Source organism: Nannobrachium achirus, assembly GCF_963921795.1.
Source record: "Nannobrachium achirus genome assembly, chromosome: 12".
NCBI classification, from domain to species: Eukaryota; Metazoa; Chordata; class Actinopteri; order Myctophiformes; family Myctophidae; genus Nannobrachium; species Nannobrachium achirus.
The window spans coordinates 27,517,334-27,543,073 of record NC_137832.1 but is presented as its reverse complement, the minus strand read 5'-3'; the positions used below and the strand labels follow the sequence as shown (position 1 = coordinate 27,543,073).

Sequence of the window (25,740 nt, the reverse complement as noted above, 5' to 3'; positions counted from 1 at the left end):
CAATATTGGAAGTGATAGGGGAAGAAAAAGCAGACAACATCAGCACTACTGAAGCTGATAAATGCATTATTTTTCCTGATTATAGTTTTAGTATGAAATTGGTGTCCCGTTCGAAAATGTATTTTACGTTTACTAAAGAGATGGAGAGATGGGGGGATTGTTTTACCCAAAACAATCACTTGGAGCATGTTTAAACTATGTGATTCCTTGCAATATTACACATCCTCCATTGTTCAAATATTATTATGCAACTCACATTCTGATTGTTCAGAATGTTATTCCTCAGTTTGACTGCAAGTTAGACAATTGTTATTATCATTGGGTTTAAGGGTTTGGTTGGTTCACAAATAAATCAATGCTGTGCACTGTGCTAAGTGGCCGGATGCAAACAGACCTGTGCAGTGTGCTGTGCACCTTCCTCAGAAAAGGAGAAAGGACACACATGGGGATATGTGCATGCAGTGCAGCTAACCGCATCCAGATGTTCATATGTTGAATTATGTCACATGCACGAATGGAGTGAGCTATCTCGGAAAATATTAGGCTAATCCTCAGGAAATATGGAGAGGCTGCAGGAAAGGTGTGCCAGTGTTAATTGGTCATGACAGAATGTGTTCTGGGGATAAGGGGCCAATAGGCACAGCTTCTGCATGTCCCTAACCCACACTTAAAATACAGGCAATTTGTAATAAACATTGTATTTTCAGTCACTAATGCATACATTGCAATGCTGGAATTCAGTATTGCTGGCCTGTATGACTGAGAAAAGTCTTGAGAAAGGGCGTTGTTTAGCAACCTCCTTGTTTCTTTGCAGAGCATCCAGTCAGTACAGCATGGTTTGATGGTTGAACGGCTTCACTGATTTATTCCCCTCCCCCTGCACCTGTGGATGCTGAATGGCATTCCACAAAGATAGCAGATAGTAGGCCTAGGTCATATTTTGTGTAATTTGATACAGGTCAAGTGGGCTTCAGTTATTTGTGGTTAATGAATGAACATACAACAAAAACAATAATAATTCAAGATAAAGAGCACTGTTTCCTGACCACCTATCGCAAAATTCTGTATATTATATTTGAAATAGGACATTTATATAATGAATATAACAACTGAACTTACATGTTTCCAATGGCCTTTTGCTCATTCTCAAGATAGGAAAAACCTTTGAAAGAAATATGCCCAGATGGCTGCAGTTGGATTAGGACAGATTAGCACCAATAATATCAAGTCACTGAATTTCCCCAATTAGGAGCACAGCTGTTATTTAATCAGAATCAGCTACTTGCCTGTGCCACTTGCACGTTGTTGATTTGGGACTATGGAGCACAAAGGATGTAATCTGAATTTTAAATCTTCGTGACAAAGGTATTTTACAACGTTCCATGTAGGGTGGAGATTTTTTCCTTTGCTCCAAGCCAAGCCATGGGTGTCATTTGTGAAGCCATTGTTGTTGTCAGTCGTTGCAATCAACATGTGCTGGAGGCTGCACTTGTTCTGACTGTCAACGTTGCCCTTTTCCTCTCAGCCATGTTGAAAATAAACTCATCTCTCGGGTGGATACTAGGTGTAACCTTGCATGAAGCAGCCTGCGAACACCAAGAAAAACCTAACTTCAAAGACAGTTTCCCCACCCAGTCTACCTGGCATCCGTCACAAACTCTGAGAAGCAAGTGGTCACCTTTGTGGTTCACAAGCAGACAATGTCTGGAGTGGGTCAAGACAATCAGTTCAGTGTTGTGTGCTATTTATTCTCTTTGCCAAAGCTCCCTGTCTGTTTGTTCAGCCATCCTGGCCCTGGTTCAATCAGCACTGTCCACCCTGTTAATGGTTATCAGCCCAGTCTTTGCGCTCATAGTGGCTGTACATGGTTTTTTAAACTCTACACTGTCTACCATGAAGAGCATCACTGGATATTCTGTGCAGGTGCTTGCCATCATTTGGGACCTTTGTCTTCCTGAAGAACCCCCTGAAAATGTAGGCCTGAAGACTTGACTGTTTTACTGATGGCAACAAAAGCCATTGTTTTAAGGGAAATGACTTCTGTGAACGTTTTTATGTCCATTTTCTTTAGCAGACCCATAGCCATAATGGATTTTTAATTTGCTTGTCATTTACTGTAATAAAACGGATGTCTATTTGCAAAATGTTTTGGCTAAAATCATTACATTATGCAACTTAATTGTTATACCTTGATTGATTTGGTTTTGTTAGACCAATAATATTCAGTAGCCCAACGGTTATATAGACATATTTCTAAACAAAAAGGATCACAAATTTAAATTGAAGCACATGACTTTATTGCATCATTAGTTCTAATAAATAGTACCGCACTCCCCCAGCAACCCAATAGTTTCCAACAGATGTTCCTGGGATTTTAGTGCAGTTCCCTTGTCCATGCTTCCAGTCAAGGGACCAATAGATCCTGCATACAGTATTTAGGTTACTCAAGGTACCTGTAATAATTGTCCTACATCCTTCAGTTTTCTAACCATTCCTTTCACTTGGCTCAGAGAAAGCTCTATATCGGTGGTTCTCATGCAACCCCCTCAAGTAGGGTGGGCAATATGACTTCAAATCAATATCAAGATTTCAAACCTTTGCCTTCATTACTATTAACGATTATTTTGAAATAACCAAACTACAAGCTCACAGTGTGTCAACCATTGTTGTATAATACAGGGTTAAGTTCTTAATCAGACTAAACAATTTAGTCTTATAAAAAGAATCTATTCAAATGTTTCCATGTTGATTCATTGATATAGATTTCTTTTTAATAACCTTGATTAATGGCTTAACCTACAGGAGCAGGGTTATGTTGGTTATTGGTTCTAAATATTGGTTTCTATATTTTCTGCCCAGCCCTACCCTCAAGGAACCCCAACGGTCCCTGGACCCCACTTTGAGAACCACTGCTCTATACAGAACATTGAATAGACTATGAATAGACAGTATATGCCTATTGCCTAAACAGAAGTTAAGGCTTGATTGCAAAAGCAAGATTTGACTAAAATACAAAATTAATAAAAAAGCATTTACTTATGAACTCAATTTCTTGGGGGAAAAAAAGAAAGACAAAGGAAAGCAAATAAGCTGAATTCTGAACCTCTAAAATAGCAGCTACAATGTAACCTAACCCACTGCTGCATAATGATACATACACTCCCTTAGGTCCCAGGACAGGCCCCTTCTTAGCCCCACAACCTACTGTAGTATACATACATGTTTTGGTTTCCAAGTGTCAAAGCCATTGCAAATGACAGTGACTTTTGGTTTGACAGGTTCAGTCACATTCACATTACGAATCAAAATACACCAATAATGTACAATGAGAAAATAAAATGAAAAAATATAACAAAGACAACTACAAATGGTCCCAATATTGCAATCACAGTGGTCATGGTGGCGAGGTTGTGGGCTGGTAACATTGCAAGTTGTACTTACAAAAAGTAACTTCATTGTTTTTATTTATATACTGTAAACTGGAGACAAATTGTACAAAAGGTATCTTGAGCTATGAGCCAAAAAAAGCCCAAAGAATGAAAGTACTAGTATAGTGGCCCACATGAACTTAAAGCACGATAAGTGTAAACATCAAAAGGCATTATGTTTCATCTACAAAAACAAAAAGAAAAACATCCATATTCACCAACTGGTCAACCTACCAGTTTAACAGAACTTGCTTTTAAAATAGGTCTAGTCTAATTGACCTATTCTGATGAGATCAAATTCTGAGATCTTCTACCTTAAAAGGTGCCAAAGACAGAGGTTGGCCAGGATAGAGCACTTGGTAACCTTACCTCAATAGGCAGACAATAACTTTCTACACAATAGTGTATGAGCTTTTCCCCCCAACCTCCGAACAGTAAATCTTTCAACCATAAGTAACTCAAGATTCTCTTTGTACAACAATAAAGTGTACTTAAAAGGAACTCCAGAACAAAAGCATTTAAGCCTTTAATACAAACTTTGTAAGGTGCTTCACTTAGGGACAAGGAGAAGAGACCAATGGCTTGGAATGATTTAAGATCGCCTTTTACTTCTAAGTGGAGTAAAGACACTAAATGATTAGCTGCCAACGAAAACTGATCCCGACACAGTGCAGATCATTGCACTAATGAAAAGATGTCGCCAGTAACTTCAGAAAGGGCTTCAATACATCACACCCACACCTAACTCAGCTGTCAACAATCTACTCCATGTATACAATAGCCTCATTTCAGATGCTCTCTTAGTTGCCGTGGGCCAATTAAGCAACGAAAAACAAATCAAATAACATAGAAATAAAACAATAAAAGCAGCAGCTAATGTCACTGCTACCCAAACCTCGCCACCATGGACAAAACTATTTCTAACGGTGATACTGTATGACAACAATCGATGTTTCTTTTCTTCAAATGAGACTGTAAGATGCAGTATTTCTGTTTGAATATAACATTACCAGTTGCATTAAAAGAGCCATGACACAAGAAACACAAAATAGTCTTCTCTTGGTATCGGTTTGTGCACAGCAGCTCCAACGCCATCTCCCTGTGTAAGAATATGGGTGTGTTGTTTTGTGAGAAGTGGTGCTGCTCACTCGACCGTCACAGACTTGGCCAGGTTTCTTGGACAGTCCACCTGTGTCAATGACAAAAAGAGAATTTAATACAAGCCAAAGGACCAGACATAATAGAGACAAATTGCAATGATAAAAAACAAACAAAAAGAAAACACTATGGTTAAGATTTAAGGATCTTCTCAAGAGTCCATTCTAACTTGAGTGTGAGACAGATATACAGCTGCTTTAAAAGCTGTTTTTATACCCCTCAAATCCTGAGCCAAAGCTGTTCTCATCACACAGGATCCAAAGATACTAAGGCTCGTTTCATACTCTTATAAGGAGCCTAACTTATTTCGGTTCGGGAGGGCTCCCCGACCCGAAATGATTTAGGTTCGGGGGGAGTCCATTCATACTTTCTTAACGGCTAGTGCCGAAGTTGCTTGTAAATATTGGAGGTCCATGGCATGAAAATGTTTGTGGCCGATGAATGAGCGTTGCAGGGCGGATAGATATCTGAATGGCCCTCAACGCCTGCACGCTGAATGACTGGAGGTCCGGTTAGCAGCAGCTCCAGCAGCACCAGATGGAGACAGGCTCTCTCACACACACGCGAGCTCTGTTGAAAACATTTAATCTACAAACCCACATTATAGACGTGCCGCCTCTCTTTCTACATGCACCACTGTCACAACAACTCGTCGCTGACGCGACAGATCGGCTATACACGGTAATATAGCCTATAGCTATTGTATTAACCTATCAACACGGAACACTAGCAAAGTTGTGTTTAAGCTCTTCTTTTCTCTTTAAAACGGTCAGTGACTAGCGAGACACGCAGCAAAGCTGTGTGTGTGTGTGTGTGTGCGCGCGCCTCCCAGTCTCACTCTCCAGCGAGAGCCAGCATCCGCTATGCGACGCTCAAACACGGCCACACAAGCATTTGGAAGTCGGCTTGTCTCCCTCCCAAACGGCCGCTGTTTCCTTGGCTTCACAGACGAAAATATGAACTTGGAGCCGGGCTGAATGAATGAGAAGACACCGCTGAGCACCGAAATTAAGTCGGGAGGTCACAACATTTCAGCAGCACAGAGGAGCCGAGTTTAGTCGGTTGATGCTCTCCCGAACTGGGGGGGGGGGGGAAACCCATATTTGGGTCTGGACAGCTGCCGAACCGAAATAATTTAGGCTCCTTATTAGAGTGTGAATCGACCCTTAGGGATATTTACTGTAAGGTGGGTGGGCGTGAGCTATTGAATTGTGCCAAGGCCTCCAAAAACCTCTCCATTACTTGCAAACAACAGCAAACTGAGCCATCTTGAGACCTCTATGAACTGCTTTTCCAGTAGCATCAACAGTGTTGTCTAGGTAAGTGGTTCTCAACCAGGGGGGGTCCCCAAATTATTGTTGGGGTCCCCAGATGATTAACTTAATGTGAAACATTGTTTTCTCACGCAACAGTAAACAAACCAACATAAAGTTTAAATGTATAGAGGGTTTTTGCACATTTCTAAAGTGACAATTTAAGGACTTTTTAAAACCTCTAAAATGACAAATTAAAACATTGGCCAAATTGTCAAAGATTAGAGGCAGAAATTGTGAAAATAGCCGATCTACATGCTCTCAACGCCTCGCAAACGCGAGGCGTTGTGAGCATGTAGATCTGCTATTTTCACAGTAGAACCGTGTTATACAAAATGTAATGCCTCAACTCTTAGTGCTTGTCAGTTCAAATATGATTATTTTGGGGGTCGCGGCCTGAAAAGGTTGAGAACCACTGGTCTAGGTGGCCTATATTTCATGAGTGCCTTTGTGGTCTGGCCTGAATTTCAACATTTTCAGTGTCAGTACTACTCACGTCAAAGCCTCTGAGGACAGCCAGATGGAAGGACAGCAGCTGTAGAGGGATGACGCTCAGGATGCCCTGGAGACAGTCCACACAGTGAGGCACTTTTATGGTGCGGCTCGAGTTCTTGATGGTCTCATAGTCGTCTTTGTCGCAGATCACAATGGGTCGCCCCTGTAAACCAAACAAGCAGATTTAGAATTCTACCATTCTGTCATTTGCCTGCTCTTCTCCTAATCCTGAAGATAGTCTAAAAATAAAAAATCGAATAAAATCAGATAGTTTGGGTCAAGCCTGAAGTATACCTGCTTTTTTAAACTCAGACTTTTATGCCTTGGAATGCAAGTCAACATCTGCTGTAGATTACCGACAGCAATGATGTCACACAGAAAGGACCCATCCCCAGTGTTTATTTGGCCAATGATCCATGGGTCGGCGGTTCAAATCCCAGCTCCTCCTGTCAACATGTCGAAGTGTCCTTGGGCAAGACAATGAACCCCTAGTTGCTCCCGGTGAGCTGGTTGGTGCCTTGCATGGTTTCCTCCGCCATCGGTGTATGAATTGTGTGTGAATGGGTGAATGTAATGCATAATGTAAAGCGCCTTGGATAAAGGCCCTATATAAATGCACCATTTACCATTTTTATTGAGATGAATGAAGAGGTGTGGAAGGGATGTTCTAAAAGTCTCTGTACAGTTTGCATTGTGATACTTATTTTTCAGTGATCCCCTAATGATCAGGATTGAAAGAACTTTGTTATACCAATTATTTTGGAATACTTTTCACTTCGCTCAGTTCAACTGTTAGTGCTCATTGGGGTGGGGGGGTCCCCAGTTAAAATATGGTTATTTTGGGGGTCGCAGCCTGAAAAGGTTGAGAACCACTAGACTAATGTACAGGACATCCTGTGACTCACCTGACGAGCCACCACTTGCTGCAAGGCGTTCTGACATTTGACATAGGTGAGGTCTCTCATGATGATCATAATGACGGGCATGAGCTTGTCCACCAGAGCCAGAGGACCGTGTTTCAGCTCTCCAGCCAGGATGCCCTCTGAGTGCATGTACGTGATCTCCTTGATTTTCTACACAGGGAGAACATAACTTTAAATGCAAGATAGATAGATACAACATCTACACCAATCCAAAGACACTTTACCTGGATGTGTACATGGCACAAAGTGGTGCATGTGTACATTTACAGTACATTACATATATTCTGAGGCCTAGACATTGCATTTGTCAGCTTGGCCATGATTACAGAACAGATTTGATGGAAAAACTAAGACTTGGGACACACTGATAAACTGGGCAGGCTGTGTTTGGATGCACCAGTGTTAGTGCAGGTCTGTGAGGCCTGAATAAGATCTTTAACGGTTGAAACGTTATAGTAAGAACTGAATAAAGTTGAACTGGGATCTTCTAATAACAGTGTGCTGACATACCTTCTTCTCAATATCTGCATTTGTTTTTTGATGTATTGAACTGTTTAAAAAAATGTTTTGTATACAGAATGTGCGGCGTGCACTGCCTTGATCTACATTTTGGAGTGAAGTTAGCTGTTGTTTATACTCTGTCCTACGACAATGTTGCTCACTACAAGCTTAAAATGCATTACATCAGGCTTCACTTGCTTACCAGAGCTCCTTCCAGGCAGGTGGCGTAGTGATAACCTCTGCCCATGATCAGGACACTCTTCTGTTGGTAGAGCTCTGTCGCCAGCTTCTGGATCTCATCATCCAAACTCAGCACCTCCTTAATCAGATCTACGAAACCAAGCGGAGACGGCATGGGAGAAGGAAAGGATTAGATCAGGACAAGATTGATGACGTATATTTTGGCAGCAAAGGTGTACACGTAGCTAGAAAGGTGCACTCATTAGAGCACACGGCATATCCTAATAATAGCCTTGTATGCAGTGAAACTTTCTACATAAAGCCACGGAAATAGCACAGCATGTGATTACCAGTTGAACATTGTCACTAAAGTCTGCCTGCCCATCTCTCTTATACTAAAAGATATATAGTTCATCTTTGTGTATAAATATACATTTTCAAAACGCTTGCCCTTACTATGGGTTTCCCAAAGCCATTCACAAGGCGTGCTCTCAACCATCGTTGCAGCCATTTGGTTCCATTGTACACTCAACCAGTTTCCCGAAAACCTTCGTAGCCTGCTAAGGCTCTTGGTTGACAGGAGCCTGCGTAGGCTATGGAGGTGCGGTTCTTGAAACGTTTTTTCTGCTACGATGGGTCTCTATGACCATGCGCAAGCTACGAAGGCTCTCAAATCGCTTTGGGAAATCAGGCCATTGTCATATCCCAAGGCGAGTGATAGAGCTGTTTTTTGTTGTTGTATTTATTTATCGTTCACGACGGCATCATACTTTGTACTTCCTGAAGTCTCGGTAAACTCATCTAAATTCCCCTTTGAGACACCATAGTCCACTATGGCTACTCATTTGAAACGCAAACACTGTGGACAGTATGATGTTGCCGTGAAGGATACACATTCAAGATCTTTTTTTTTCTAGCAATAAAAATAACCGATTTAGCATTGTACCCAACTGCTCGCAATCGGAGCTGCGGTTAAAAAAGAAAGAAAAAGGAGCTCTATTACTCAAATTGGGATCAGTTAACGTCAGATTAAGGTAAATAAAACACTACTTCTACTACTTCTAATTCTTCTTTAAGACCAACATTTGAATCCCAATACTAGTGGAGTGGTAACCGTGGCTATATTTATTGCAAAGTGACACATTGTGTGCTGTGCAGGGCTTACTGCTTAAGATAAACCATTTTGTATCTCTTTCTATAATGAACTGATGTGAAAAAATCTGTCAGCTGTCCACTTCCAGCTGGCGTGAGGGCACAAAAAAGGGCACAACCCTGGAAGAAAGTCCAAAGAGTCGCAATTTCAAAACAATCCTGGGATGTACAGCATCATTGACTGATAATGTCAACACACTGCTGGATGACAGCATCAAGTATATGCAGAGCCAGCCAGACATTCTTCAAGGACCCACCCCTCGAATGTGCCAGGGCTCATTTTCTAATAGTTATTGACATTCTCTTTCCACATCAGCCTCTACATCCAATGGTATTGTTTGAACAACAGCAATGAGAGAGTCTCTAGGGGAGGATGCAGTTTTCTGCAGGTGGTGTTCTGACCCAGTCTTACGTGATTGGGATAACACTCCCCGCCGAAACTAGCGAGCTTGCCTGCGTGTGAGGCATGATTTACCTGGCAGAATTCTCAAGCCCTGGATGATCTCACGACGTCTTGGCTGCATGGAAATCCTGTCGTCGCACATCAACAGTGCAAACATGATCAGGGCAACAAACTGGCTGGTGTAGGCCTGCAGTGCAGAAAAACAGAAACACAAGGTAGATATGATTAATGTCAAACAGCCTTTTACATATTTAGCTATTGCTCTCACTGAAATGGTAAGAACAGAGACAGGAAGTATTGCTAGAGAGTTGACTTGACCCTGGAAGTGACCAGAGAATATAGGCATGACCCTGGAAGTGACCAGAGAATATAGGCGTGACCCTGGAAGTGACCAGAGAATATAGGCGTATCTATATCTACAATAAAAAGAATACAACTTTTCTCCCTGGTGATACCTCTTTGAAAGGTGATACTGCAATACATCTTCCCAGTTTCCATGCTGTAGTACATTATAAACACTGTGACTCTCTCATCCCCGACCGAAGATAACAGAATAAACACCCAGATCTCCACTGCAGCATGCACCTTAGTTTGTGGAGCTTGAGCCTCTTGTTTGTCTGCTTTGATCACAAACTGTGTCTCCAGCTAATAATGTACACCAGATGAGAGGGGGGTGGAGAGCTGGGTTTAAGTATAGGCTGGTTAAGCAGGCACTGTTAGACAGCATGGAGTGAAGCTCAGCCCATCATTCATCGTGTCACAGACACAACTAATGAACACATCTCATAAAGGTTGTCAACTGACACACAAACCCTAACATAAAACACCTGCCGCTCAACTGGAGTAAACTAAAGCTAGAAAACAACTGTCACCCAATTCTGAAAATGCTAGAGACATCAACCCTTGTGAGACTTTGTGGGTTTCGTTGTCTCCTTTTCTATCCCTTCATATCATGTTTGGCCTTGCTTCTTGAATGCCGATTAAATCTCCCAAATGGGTACAGAACGCCTCCAAACCATTTCACAGGACCCTCTGGGCTCGGCAATGCCAGCATCTTGGGCCAAGGGTATGGTCATAAAACCTTTATACAGCTATTTTGCCTGACAGCCCCCTAACCACAGCCCTTTCAGAAGTCTGCCATTCAATGCAGTCAACTCAGTTGTGGACACAAATCTAATCCGCATAGTAAACCATGGTGCTATTCAATGGTCGCGTGACTTCAACTGTATAGTGCAAGATGAAGTGCATGTCATGCAGAACATGCCAGCTGTTCACACGCACTGATGACACAATGTCTCCGAGAGGCTTTAAAGGGAATTGAAACACACACAAAAAACACTGTTTGTTTGCAGTGTGTTGGGTTTGTGTTCTCAGCTTTCTTTTGTCAAATCTTTATGGGCACTGCCATCGTTATCTGAGAAGACATTTGAATGGAAGACCATCATGTTGCATTTTCTTCCTCTTAGATTTAAGAAAAGATTGTTCATCAGAAAGGCTATAATTAAAGGGGAAGACCACCCATTTTCAATATTGAACTATGTCATTAATATACCTTAGAGGAGTTGTGTGGAAATAAAAAAAAAAGGTTCCCCCTGGAGGAATGATTTTGGGGTTTGTATTGCAAATCGCAACGTGATGACATCACACCGTAGTACTTTACAATACAAACCACAAAATCAATCCTCCAGTTCTACACAGAAGAGGGGGAACTTTTTTTGTATTTCCACACAAGTTACACAACTCCTCTAAGGTATATTAATGACATAGATCAATAATGAAAATGGGTGGTCTTCCCCTTTAACACAAAGGACAGTCAAGGACAGTATGCAAAAGGAGTTTGTGGAGTCATTTAGTACTTGGGCGAATCCTTGTGATGTGATGAGCTAAGGCTGGGCTGAGATGGGTGTGGGTGTGTGGCCCAGTCAGCCAAGCAGTAAATGATGGCGTCTCTGAGGCGTGCTCTGCTCTCCAGCCTCGTAGCTCTGGGGCTTTGGAGCAGTGCAAGACTCGCTGAGCCAAGCCCAAGAGTTGGGCCAGGGAGGGACTTGCTGCTTTTCTCTCTGTGCTCACTAGCTAGGATTGGGGGGCTACGCTGCCTCAGGTCTTAACACTCTCCTGTGAGCCCCTTCTGGCAACCTTGTAAGCTCCGAGTGGGGGAAGAGAGAGAAAGCCAACGGATCCCAACTTTACAAGGGCACAAATGAGAATATCAGCACTCTCCACCTCTCATACGAGATCGATATGGCAGCTTCCAACTGGAGGAACGTACCAAATATAATGATGTTCTCTTATGTCAGAGAGTTCATTAAATGAAATGCAAAATGAAAATGAGAACGCTTGATTTATATCTCGCACCACTAATTGGATATGACCAGCTGCGTCGCATGGAGAGGAGGAGAAGGAATTCCCCCTGCCCTTAAGCCTAGCCCTTCAGAGAGGACAGCTATTCCCTTCAGGATGGAGATATTTTCCAGATATTCCAACCTGCTGGAATTTCTTCCCACCATAGGAGCTATACATTAACGGACGATGGTGAAGAGAAAATGTACTTTTTATTGGCCACTGAGAATATGAGACAATCTGTGAAGAATGGGGACCATGGTAAAGACATCAGGATACGTCGTTTTATTATTTATCCAGAGAAGACCGACTGAACCCAGGTGCTCTTCTACTGTGACATCCTGCTTGGCATTGCATGCATTCATACATTCAATGTATTTGAAGTTTACAAACAAACTCTCAGACACTAAGCAACTACAGTTGAACAAATGGGTACCGATTGCCTTGCTCAAATACGCCTTGGTAATAATGGAGGTTAAATTCCTGGCCTGAGACCCACATAACCATAGATATGAAACACTAGATACCTCATCCGCCTCTGTCTGCAGTTCATTGGAGCGACGTGCAACAACTGTAGTCTGGACATCCTGGAAAGACATCCTGGAAAAACTAAAGGATCGCTGCTAGTCAAGTGACTACTGGCCAATCACAATGCGTCTTTTCCGTGACTTATCAATTCAATTCAACAGAGCTTTATTGGTATGTTTCCATCCATTTCCTGATGTTGCACAGCTCAGATGTTCTTACAGGCTGTGTACGAAAAGACCCGCCCCCCACGTGACTCTGATTGGCCTAACAACTTCTGTATGTGTGACGCACGTGGAAGCAATGCATACGGATTCCCTTGGTCCCCCGATGCACATGCACCAGAGCCGAAGGAGGCGTCTATCTTTCTATGTCTATACCTCTTTCCTCTCACTCTTTGTTGTCCCAACTAAGCAGAAGAGCCATAAATGTAATCTTCGAAGAAATTACAGTTGGGACTCGGGGGCTCACCTTGGTGCTGGCCACGCCAATCTCAGGCCCAGCATTGATGTGGACCCCACAGTCTGTTTCTCTGGAGATGGAGCTGCCTACTGTGTTGGTTACACCCACAGTCAGAGCCCCTCTCTCCTTACAGTATCGCAGGGCCATGAGGCTGTCTGCGGTCTCTCCTGGGGGCAGAGACAGGCAGGTTACGTAATATACTTGATAATTATGATTTATTTGCCTGTCAGACACATTATCTTTGCAATATGGAGCCATCAGATAAGAGACAGCACAACATGAAACACGTGTCTCAGAGGTTGTGAACGCCCAATAGTTCTTTTTTTACGTTGGGTGTGCACACTCTGAGACATGCCAAAGCTATAAGACAATTGATGAAGTCCTCATTCACATAAATATTCACATGAATCATGGGGTGCAAGAAAAGTTAAATTCCATTTAGAATGTGTTTTTTTTTCTTTTTTTTTCTAGCAGCTGAAATTAATAAGACTGTGAGGTTCAGTAACTTCAAATGGAAAATTATGGACAAACATGGAATGCACATCAGGATCCAGGTGGCACTGAACTCCCCACCTGATTGGCTGATGAAGAAGCAGACATCGTCTCGGAACACGGGTGTGTTCCTGTCCAGGAAGTCACTGGCCAGCTCCACCATGACAGGCAGCTCAGTGAGCTCTTCCAGAACCTGACGGGTCTGGTCAACAGGGGCGTCACAAGGGGGGGAAAAGTGGGACTCAGTTACTAGGGCCCAATGTGGAGGGACCTTAATTGTTATTTTATACTTTAGCTATTGAAAAATAGCAGATATACAAGCTCACAGTGAGCTTGTAGATCTGCTATTTTTGAAAAGTCGTGAAAATGTGCAAATCTTTGAATATATGTATTTTTTAAGCGAACATTTGTAACTCAAATTTTGCTTCTGGGGGGTCCCTGGAACTAAATATTTTGAGATGGGGGTCCGTGGCCAAATACATATTATTTTGGGAATTTGGGGGTCCTTACAAAAAAAAAAAAAAAAAAGCTTGAGTGCCGCACCGTGAGCTTGTATATCTGCTATTTTTCAATAGTTAATGCGTAATAATGCGTTCCCGGTCTAAATGGGTTAAACCCCCTCCCCTATGAAGAACATTCATGGGGGCCCGCAGTGAATCCTTGTACCCAGGGCCCAGAATTTGGTGCGACACCCCTGACTATCATTATCTGAAACAAGCCAGCCACAGCCAGGGGACACAAACCTCACACCTGTGTCCACAATTAGGACAGGGAAGGGAAAAAAAAGAAAAGGAAAATAAATTAAAAAGAATTAGAAGATATTTACAGTGGAAAAGGGGAGGTAAGTATGAGCTTGGTCTACTACAAGTTTCGAGTAGCAGCCGTCTGTAGGTGACTTTTCCCAACGCGAAGTAAATACAGAATTAGAAACAATAGTAAGTATTCATTCATACTGTTTTTATGTCATGTTTCAGCAATAGAGCCTTCAAAGGCTACACAAAGATAATTAGCATCTATTCTAATCATTCATAAATAAACTCATACCAGAGCACACTAGTATGACTTCAACATCAGAGCAGTCTGAAATCTGTGCAGAATTTCTTCAGGGCGTATTTCCAAACACACTGAAGGTTTCAAAACAAAAGTAGTCTTTATTTCGAAGTAGCCAAAAACTGATTGCCGTGCATTGGTGTATCATGTTGTAGATAGAATGCGTGTGTGTGTGTGTGTGTGTGTGTGTGTGTGTGTGTGTGTGTGTGTGTGTGTGTGTGGGGGGGGGGGGGGGGGGTGTCAATGATTTATCTTGTGTTTATGCACTGCACAACAGGTATGTAGTGAGAAGTCACACCCATCCTCTGAGTCCAATTAGTTTGACATCTTAAATCAGCCATCCGCCCATCCCACGGCATCATTTCACAATGAAATATACAATATTATTGTGATGGATGGTTCCATTTCTACACACTTAGTTAAATGAACATAATTGTACTGTGTACTATCACAGTCCAGACCAAAGTAATCACTTCACACTAAGTTCACAGTGATTGCTATCCAGAAAGTTATAGAATTTCGTCTCCGTCGGGCAGAAACCTCGTATTTCCGAGTTACAAATGTGTATGTTTTTCGTAAAGCTTCATCATACAAGACTGTGGCACAAAACTAGTGAAAATAGCTGATCTACAATCAAACAACGCCTGTGTGCTTGTAGATCAGCCATTTTCATCATTTTAAATAATTCTTAAAATGATAAATACAAAACGAACAGTTTTGGACATACAAGGTTTCCACCCGACAACAACGATTTGCTGCTTATCTTTGCACATTAGAAAAAACATGGATGCTGCCTTAGAAGTGTCACCACTATTACTGTTATTTGGTTACTCACCGCCACCCCTGCATGGTAGCTGGTTCCGCAAGCAATAAGGATTAGCCTTCGACATCGCTGGATCTCTTTGATGTGGTCCTTCAGTCCACCCAATATCACTGAGAAGGCAAACTTTACAGTCAATCCATCATTCCCAACCATTTTCCACCTATAGTTCCAAGGAGCATTAACATGACTCAGTCAAGAAAGAATGTTTTGCCACAAGGACTGCCAACAGGTCATTTGGGTTTTTTGCACTTTGTATATTTCCAAATGTATATAATGTGCACTCCTATATACTGTGAGTTCCGTCTTGGCGCTCATGGTTTAAACACAAATGTATCATGTTAATGTTGAGTTATTATGCTACACATGATATATGTTTATACTTTTTGGGTGTTGTTAAATTGAACAGATTACTCTGGTGTGGTTCCTGGGGAAAAAGGAATTGAATAAAAGTTGAAACTGTTGGCATTTGGAGGCGGCATTAGAATCTTGGCGATTGTAGTGTTATGAATGTGTAAATGTTGGAGGTGGAAAATGGGACAGGGTGGAACATTGTGTCGTTACAAGCTGCGTTATTCCTTTACTGCTCCACTGTGGAAAAGCGAGCAGAAACCTTTCTGACCTGTGTTGTCATCAAAGTTGACCCTTCCTCTCATGGTGTTGACCACAGACTCCGGCTGCTCAAAGATCTCCTTCTGCATGAAGGAGCTGTAGTTGCCTGTGGGGGTGTGGACAGGAAAATAATTTAGAATAATATGCAAAGATAATAAATCAATAAGTCGAGGGGACATTGTAAAGTTCATGAAGTGTAAAATTAGATATTGCTGATACACATTAAAGTCCTGTTGACAATAAACCACTAAGTTTGGAAAATAACTTTGTAAACAATGTTTTGGTGATAAGTCAACTCTCTGGGTCATGTTAGGCACTAAACAGATAAGACCAATGCCGTTTTTGGCAGTGTACCTCTTCAACTAGTGCTCTAGCGAAAGTCATTTCTTAAATTAAAAACAAAAACGGTGCAAGACTTTTTTTTTCTTTTTACAAATAACAATGAGATGTGCAAGTATTTTCCAGCCTGCTTCTGACAGAAATTTGGGTCATGTGAATTAGGTTATTCAGCAGAATGGCTCCAGGAATTGAAACCATGGAGTTACTGAGGGAGACAAAAAAATAAAAGCTTTTAATGACAGGACCACAAAGGAATGTCTTTAGTCCTTCCAAGAGCAGTGTATCGCTGCCCTCTGCTGGAGCACTGGGGAATAGTTACTGGAATACAGATGATGATACAGAACTAAAAACCCTGTATTCTATTATACAATGCATTGACTAGAAAACGGCTTGTTTAATTTACCAGTAGAAATAAACATTATCAGGGTTAGCCATGACATTTTGTGTGCACACATGTGAAACTAACTTTGTTCACAGACTGTACAGGTACACCTAGTAACTATCCATAGCTCGAGAATGCACAGAGAAGCTACATCGTAGTGACTGAATTTAAGTCTTAAAACACTAAATGTAACAGTGTTTAAGTTATCTGAAATCCAGACCACAGAATTTAAATACATTTCCGGACCTGCATACACCCAGCTCAGGTACAGAGAGTGCAAGGGTGGGTACCGTCCTGCAGCAGGGACATTCTAAAGGGCCTTTTCCACCAAATGAACCTTGGTTCAAGAACCAGTGCCGTTCAACTTTCTTGGAACCTTGGTTCCTTCTTGCGAACCGGCTTGCGTTTCCACCAGACTGAACCAGAGCCATTGTCCCCCAGTTCAGATGGTGGTTTACTGGATTTTGTGGTTCCCGTTCCGAAACTACTTTTACGGTTCGGAACCAACTCGGTTCGCGGTGGAAAAGCTCACCTCTGGTTCATCCCATAGGCGGGAGAAAGAACCCAAACCGGTTCTTTGCCGGTCAAAAAGCGCCCTAAGTGTCTCAGCTGCTCCCTTTGATGCTGTGTTCTCCCTGGGGCAGTGAGTGAATCAGTCAGGATGATGACTACCTGGCAGTGAGTGATGACAGGCTCCGTGTCTGGAGGCTATGAGCCATGTAAGTAATATAGCAATTAGAAATTATGTCTGCCTGACCATCTGCATAATAAAAGGTTTCAGTGCATAATTACAGGAAAAGGCACGTTAACATGTTAACACATTATGGCTAAGGGTCATGAAATAAGAGGAGGAAGAAATATATAAACACTCATGTTTGTGTAGGTGTCCATTCCATTCCTGACAGAGCTACTGGTTGTGGTACGGGCAGGAGATGGAGTTGGAGAAGTGAGTTCTGTAGCCGTCTAGCTTACCCTTCATGATTTGCTGCAACTCCATCTGCAGGGTCTGGATGGCGCGTGCCGGGTGGTCTCCAGCCGTGCGTTTTATCCGGTGGATGGACAGTCGTCCGTCTGTCACAGCAGCAACATCATCGTCCTCCAGAAATATCACCCGGTTGGTGTGCTCTATCACCGCGCTACCACAACACATCAGGAGAAAGTTTTAAAATCACCAGTCCACAGGTTGACAAAGTTTGTGTAATAAGACTAAACAGCGGACTGCAAACTCACACCCAAAAGTAAGCAAACTGAACAACTATTGGTGCTTTTCCACTGCGAGGTACCGTCTCAACTCGACTCTACTCACTTTACTTCATTTTCAACTTCAGATAGGACCTCTCAATGTAGCTGGTCAGTGTGCTAAACAAAGCTCATGTTGAAGCTAATATTGTCTGGAAACGATCTCGACATTTTAGCCAAGAATTACACCATGCAGGTGCTCAATATACAATCAATTCACAATTACCGGTACAATGGCTAGTTTAAAAGTTCTTATGCAGTGTTCTCATGTCACCTTTTGGTAATGTCTCAGCTCAATTGGAACCTTGAGGTAATACCAACAATAACAAAAAAAGAAAAAAAGGAGTGCAGTGGAAATGCAGTGGAAAGGTGCCATGTGAGAGCTGGTGGGAAGGGAGGGCGTAGTGCTGACCTGGCATCAGAGGCAAAATAGTACTCTACAGCCTTCTCATCCTCAGGGAACAGACAGGTGTCCTGGTCCGTCGTCCTGGGCAGGGCACCGCAGCTCTTCTTGTCTTTACCAGCTGGAGAGGGGAAGCCCAAAAGATAACACTTAATCTCAGTAATATTGATCATCATAACACAGATGACTGAAAACCGCATACAGTCAAACTTACTGGAGCGGTACAGGATAGGAATGTGATCCGTGGACAGCTTGTGATCGCATCTCACACCAATCAGCAGAGGACCTCCTCTCCTAGATTAAATTTGACAAAAATGACATATGGTATAGGACAGGGGTCTTCAATGTTTTCAGGTCAAGGACGCTTTAGCTGAGAGAGAGATGAAGCAGGGACCCTCAGATTCCATATAGTTTAATCGTTTGACAGCACAATCATCAGTGTATTTTGGATTCAAGTCAATTTGTGTTTTCAGATATTTAACCACTTGAAGATTATTACAGGTAAGTATTGACGGAATACTTAATAAACTTGACTTTTCACTCTGTACTTAGTCTGCTCTTTTTCCCCTCACCCTACCTACACCAAAGCTCTTTGCCGAAATTAGCTGATCTACAAGCTCACAACGCCTCGCAGGTCTGCTATTTTTGGCTTCGTCTCAGAATATGGACGTTAGGGTTAAAGTGGTTAATATAAAAAAGGAGAAAAAGGTTTCTATCACACAAAGATTTGAAGGACCCCCTGTAGTAACTCTGAGGACCCCCAAGGGGTCCTGGACCACCTGTTGAAGACCCCTGTGGTATAGGATCATTACAATTATGTAACTTACATCTACACATTTCACAACGGAGTGCTACAGGGATTATGCATGAATTTTGTAGACCAGCCCTGAAGTTACCTCTGCCATTGTTTCTTATTTGACATTTCACAAAGAAATGGATTTTACATTACATTTTATAATTCAATATATAAGCTCTGTAGCAAACAAAGACTTGTGATATTCACAAGTTTTTGCTCAGCAATATGATCTCCACAAATCAACAACTCTTTTTTGAATAACACAATTAAAGCACATAAAAGCTTTAAAATTCACGACTAAAATAGCGTTGCAAACTCAGTTCCAGGTTATAGCACTATAACTGTAGAAGACTGTTATAGTTCTGCAATACGGAAACAATTAGAAAGGTGCAATTCTGCACTGACGCAAGTCGCGAGGAATCCGCTGGACTTTTGGGGTTACAGAAAAAGTTACAAAAACATCCATTGAACTCAAAGGACTTTTGGGATTACAGAAATGTTACATGAAAGCAAGTTGACAGAAAAAGGTTACCCGTAATTGCCGGACTATAAGCCGCGGCTTTTTCCCCATGTTTTGGACCCTGCGGCTTATACTACAGTGCGGCTTATATAAAGATTTTCACAGCAAACGGCCAGTTAGTTAGTTTTACAATGGTCTTTAACAAGGATTTATATATAGATTTGTACAGCTAACAGCCACCAGGGGCGCTCTAGCGGGAAGCAGGAAGGACACCTGCGGCTTATAGTCAGGTGCGGCTTATATATGTAAACATTTGTTTTTTGTTCTAAATTTAGCTGGTGCGGCTTATATTCAGGTGCCGCTTATAGTCCAGCAATTAGGGTAACTGAAAACGGATTTACTTTAGGTGACATAAAGGTTCTCAGACCTAGAACAATAGTCTGGTTGCCTATAGTAATCACACTAACTACATAGAATAGTAGAAAGAAACTAGCATGAATCCGCTAGTAGTAGTAGTAGAAGAAGGGTACCTGCTGCCGACTGCCTGTCCAGGGTAATGGACACTCTTAAACACCAGGGCGAAAGCTCCCTCCTATGAGATAAGGCACAAAGACATTAGAGAGACCCTCATCTACTCCCCACTTCAGCAGTTGTGCTGTGCATGAGAAGGCTCTTACCAGTTGCAGAGTCACCCTCTCCACCAGAGTGGCAAAACTGATGTCATCGCTCTCCCGATTGTCATACATGTACTTCACCAGCTTGGCAATGGTCTCTGTATCGGTCTCAGACTCAAACTCATAACCTTTGCTCTCCTGTCGAAAGTTATATAAAATTATATATAGAGAGATAGATATAGATATAAAATAATGGGTCATTGGAGACTTCCCAATTTAATTCCACAAAATAATGGCTCACCAGGAATTTTCTCAGGTCTTTGTAGTTTGTGATGATTCCATTGTGGATAACAATGAATTCTGTGAAGAAAAAGAGTTAAAGTGACCATTAAAAGGGTGTACCTAAGCGTGCACTTGTATTGTATCAGTACCTATGCCCTAGGTCTGTTTAGAGTAAACTCAATACTGTCATCCAGAGAAGGTGCACTCTAATGTGTAGGCTAATGCCCAGCTAATGTAAAGCTCGACTGATGCCTCCTGTTAGATGGAGGCAATCTGGCTAGAAAAGAAAAGGGAACGCCCACTCGGGATGTACCTCTTCCTTCCCTCAGAAGCGTAAGCTATCATGACTCTGTCTCAAGAGAATGAGATGGAGGTAACAGGAACAGTGTAATTGTTTTGAGCACACTTTATTATTTGGAGTAAGCGTAAAATAAATCTGGAAGAATTGAATTCTACAATTGAATGGGAATACATTAGCATGACATTACAGATTACAGTTATTCTGGTTTTCTTCTTTGGGCCAGATACCGTATACTCTGATACAAAAACGATTAAATCTTAAACCTGATGTTGTATGATGTTGGTTAGAAGCATGACTAACCATTGTTTTTGTCAGACCTCTGTGGGTGGCTGTTGACAGGGCTGGGCACACCATGGGTAGCCCAGCGGGTGTGAGCAATGCCCACATGGACATCAAACTCCACATCCAGGTCCATGTCCTGCTGTTCTGTTTGTTGCACACAAAGAGAACACCCACACATTTATTCTACTAGGAATCACATGTTCAGTGTGCTGTAAGCAATAGGTCCTCAGCAATCGGATAACGTTTTTAGATATGCAAAGAAGTCAAACATACTGACGTTCATGCAAAGATTTCAGGAATGTATATCATACTGGGATGTCACATGCTGTGATATTAGGGTTCGAGACTTCAAAGACACTTACTGTGTATCTCCTCTTCGAGAGCTTTTACTTTTCCACGCTGCTTGATCAGTTGGATAGGCCTGGCATTAGACTCCCATTCCTTGCCATTACCACCATCAATTCCAACACCTGAAAAAAGCAAGGATAACTCTCAGGGATGATTGAAACCATAACATTTCTATATGAGTCTCGGAGATGTTTAAAAACATCAACCCTATCCCTATTTTTGTCATGTCATTGTATGCAAAAATAGTCCGAATCGGTTGTCAGTAGATTGACTATAGACCGCAGCCATTTTCACTACATGACACCACTGTAGAGGAAGTATAAGATAGGGCTTTAAAATGTTCACTTCACACGTGTGATTTTTATTTGTTAGGCCTAAATCTACAAACTACTACTGCAAGTGTAATTGCTCTATAACAGTGGTTCTCAATTTTTGTGGGGTCCCCAGATTATTAGCTTAATGTAAAAGAAAGTCTCACTCAACGGTAAACAAACCTACATAAGTGTATACAGGGTATCTGCCCATTTATAAAGTGACAATTTAAGGACTTTCAAGACCGTTTTAATACCAAACTGGCCAAACTGTCAACTATGAAGTAAGCGAGAGGCAAACATTGTGAAAATAGTAGATCTACATGCTCACAACGCCTTGCAGTGCGAGGCGTTGTGAGCATGTAGATCTGCTATTTTCACAATGTTTATCTGTGGAACCGGTCACATTAAATGTAATGCCTTGTCAGGGTGGGGGTCCCCAGTTAATATATGTTGGGGGTCACGGCCTAAAAAAGTTTGAGAACCCCTGCTCTATAATATTCTTAGCTTTCATAATCGTAATGATCTAGTTCAAATACATGCAAATGCTGTTAACCTCGGTGGAACACTACCAAATGAATCACTACTATAACCTTGAAACTTGGAAGACAAAATGAACATGGGCCATTAATCTGTCTAAGTTTCTAAAATCAAAGAGGAAGTCAATAAATTCAAAATGTGTGATAAAAGAGAAGAAAAACACAGTTTCCTGGCATTATCAAATACAATGTGAACTTCGCATTGTGAAGCAGGGTTTTCCATGATGGAAAAGAAAGCTGATAAACATGCCAGTGGGGACAATGCTGTTGATGTAAGGTTTTTCTATCTGTCTCACCAGCAGAGTCGTAACCCCGGTACTCCAGACGCTGCAGGCCTTTGAGCAAGATCTCAAGGATCTCACGCCGAGTCCTTGGCACATGGTAGTTTAGATAGGCAAAGATTCCTGCAGAGGGAAAAAGGAGGGTAGTATTAGCCACATAAATGTTGGCCAACACACAGTCTCTCAAACCAAATGCAGAGGTAGGCTCACTTGTCAACTAGCCCAGGTCTAGTAATGTCATTGTTGGGGTGAGCCCCATCGTATCATGACTGAAATTTGAGAATTTCCAAGAACAGGAAGTGTCTTTGCACCGGCATTCATCAATAATACAGATCTAAGCTCAGGCAGTGTCTCTCGGTCATTATTATAAATGAAAACTGGTTCACAATTAACTTTCCTAGTTAAATAAAGGCAACATTTTACCCTTGTGCATGTGCAGACTCCTGTATCTCTACTATGTTTGCTAAATATAGTAACAAAACAAAACAAAAAACAAAAAGCTCAAGAGACCAAATTATACCTGTGATGACAAACCCGTTTATGCCATGTACCCTGAGTAGTCAACAGAGAGGAGGATGAACAAGAAAAACCAGTTTGACAATGGGACAAAAACAACTATGCGTGATTTTATTCTGCTCTGGCAGTAAAACCCGATTGAACAATGGAGATGGCTTATGGCCTATGGGATGGGTGTTTGGTGGTCTGCTATCTCTTCCTGGGAGTGAATGGTATCTGACATGTCAAACCACAATGATAAGCATGGGAGGGAAGCAAATTCCATCCATACATGGTCAATCTGACATATGGTGTTTTGGTTTATTCTGACCAAGAAACTACAAATGTAACATTTACATTATAACATTTATTTATGAAATGTGTAGAACGTGCACATCTACAACTTGGCAAATATCTTTATGTAGTAGCATGTAAAATGACAGGGTCAACATGTTCAGACTCCAGTAGCCAAGATTTAATTTGAATAAATAAATTCTAAATAAATGTGTCTGTGTTCAAGAAGACAAGCCCCTACTTTAAGAACCATTTAATGTAAAATTTAACAGAGCATCCATTGAGAGACTGAAGGGGGGACAGCAGAAGGTAGCTAAGGGCAAACTGCCCAGGAGTGTGTGACTGGGCGTGGGTGCAAAGTTTGCGCTGCAAACACAAGGCCCATCTTTGTTTATGAAAACAGAGGGAAATCTGAAATCCTCCATGCCAACCTATGCTAAATTAAAGCAGGTCAGTGTGTCACACACTGACCTGAGTAGAGACACCGTGTCTCTACTCCGGTATCCCAATGCCTTTTAAGTTACACAAACATTACAGAGTGAGAATGATGGAAGACAGGGTAGCTGACTAGCTGTTATCACCCATGAGTAACAATGAGAGTGATTGAAATAGACATGGACATGGGAGTTGGGAAGAGAGAAAATGTGCCACAGGCAATCCTTGAACAGAGGTCTCTCAAAGAAATCATTGTATGGTGCCGTCATGTCTATACATGGTGCAGCCAACAACTGATTGAGCACTATACGTTATTATTAATATTTCATATTCCAGTATCTGATTATTATGATTGTACCCATACATTAGTTGCTATAGCCTTGGATCGAGAATGTCAGAGAATTCAGAGACACACACGTCAGAATCGATAAAATAAATCTCTGGCAGAATTAATCCAAAGATAAGTTGCTGCGTGACCGTCTGTGCTAGTAATAACAAGTGCATAACATGGAGAGAAGTTACAAGTAAAAGACTGGAATTCAACATTTACTTGAGTAAAAGTACAAAAGTATTGGTATCAAAATGTACTTAAAAGTACTCATTATGCAGAATGTCACATTTCACAAGTTTTCAAATGTATAAAAAATAATCATTAGAAAATAGCAGATCGACAAGCTCACAATGCATCGTAGGCTATGATTTATATTAATAATCAAAATCAAGTAACTAGTAGGCCTAACTAAGTTTTCAGATAAATGTAGTGGAGTAAAAGTACAATATTTGGATCCGAGGTGTACGTGCATGGAGTAGACGTTAAAGTATTAGACATTGGAAAAACTCAAGTGAAGTACAATCGATCAAAGTAGTACTTATGTATCAGTACATAAGTAATTGTAGTTACATCACTGGAACCCTGTATATCCTTTTTATATATTTTGGATGATGACGGACCCCAAATACAGGGGCTTAAGAGATGGGCGTAATGTCAGGCTAACGTTTACGGAGGCAGACATCATTCATCATCACTACCAACGTTCTGTGTCCCACTGTCACATCAACAAGTAACACATTACATTACAGCCGTATGTAGATACCAGATATGCAATATAGCCACAATCCTTTGGGAAATAAATAGCTTTGGTTGGCTAAAGTTAGCCACCCATGATATTTTTAAACAATTTCAGCATTGAAATGTCTGTTGCAGTTAATATGTGCAACAGATACACTCTCTGATTAAACGTTGGTTGGCATTATGCGCCATAACCTACAATAATGCACATTTGCTATAATTTTATTCAGTACTACTCACCACACATGTCTGCAATGTCGATGCCAAATATCTGCTGTGTGTGTTCAGTCAGTTCAGTTCCGCATCTGGTACAGCCAGTATAAACTATGACCCGCCTCCCTAGTGTCATTGGATCAGAGTCAAGCGCGGATTTCCATACGTTCGTTCGATTGGTTCAAGCTCTCTGACACTCAACTCGCACCTACGGACGCAGGCTCTCCTGACGTGGCAGCAGGATGCAGATCCTGCCTGGGTAGGCAGCCAGCGACAGTGGTGGCACCATTACATCGCATCATCCACATTCCACACACCTTGTGACTTGAACTAAACATGTCCACGAAGAATATTCCTACTGCCAAATATATGTGATCTCAAATACAAAAATGGGAGTGGAAAGGCTAGCTCAGCTCAGCTGTATTATAGAAGGATGCTGTCCAGTGGTTCTCAAAGTGACACTGTGGGTTCCATTAGGCCTAGGGAGGGGGGTCTAAATTTACTTGACCCATACAAGTCTATAACTTGTTTAAGAAACACTAGGGCAGTCAAGTGGTTGCACCGCTCACAGCCAAATACATGAATGAGTACATGGGGGTCCTTGACATGAAAAATGTTGAGAACCACTGCTGTGAAGGGTCAAGGGCATACAGAATATAATGCTACACAGGATACTTAAAACACAGTGAAAGAAGGTCGGCCTGATTTAAAGAGTAGGCCAAAATTAAAGTGAAAATGTTTGCTCTATTCAATATTCAATTCAAGTTATAGGCCTATAGTTGAAACGATTCAAAAGAATTGAA

The 25,740-nt window shown here is 41.7% G+C and overlaps 1 protein-coding gene across 1 annotated transcript; it reads right to left on the bottom strand.

The window, feature by feature from the left end:
- Positions 1–2,288: 2,288 nt before the first annotated feature.
- Positions 2,289–25,043, bottom strand: gfpt1 (glutamine--fructose-6-phosphate transaminase 1). Its single transcript, XM_080739507.1, has 19 exons — positions 24,965–25,043; positions 22,447–22,554; positions 21,315–21,422; positions 20,971–21,096; positions 20,389–20,447; positions 20,151–20,285; positions 20,004–20,065; positions 18,432–18,511; positions 18,227–18,338; positions 17,548–17,711; positions 15,865–15,960; positions 15,258–15,355; positions 13,454–13,574; positions 12,890–13,047; positions 9,626–9,740; positions 8,021–8,148; positions 7,300–7,467; positions 6,396–6,557; positions 2,289–4,617 (listed from the first exon to the last, which is right to left on the bottom strand). Exons 1-19 carry the CDS (start codon positions 24,969–24,971, stop codon positions 4,573–4,575), a joined length of 2,052 nt encoding a protein of 683 aa, XP_080595633.1. The 5' UTR covers positions 24,972–25,043; the 3' UTR covers positions 2,289–4,572.
- Between the last annotated feature and the right edge of the window lie 697 nt (positions 25,044–25,740).

What these genes read in the sequence shown, in the direction of transcription:
- gfpt1 (XM_080739507.1), bottom strand. An exon ending in CCGGGGTTACGACTCTGCTG is followed by an intron (nt 21,423 to 22,446) that starts GTGAGACAGATA and finishes TGCTTTTTTCAG; the next exon opens with GTGTTGGAATTGATGGTGGT. An exon ending in GTTGCAGCAAATCATGAAGG is followed by an intron (nt 15,961 to 17,547) that starts GTAAGCTAGACG and finishes ACACCCCCACAG; the next exon opens with GCAACTACAGCTCCTTCATG.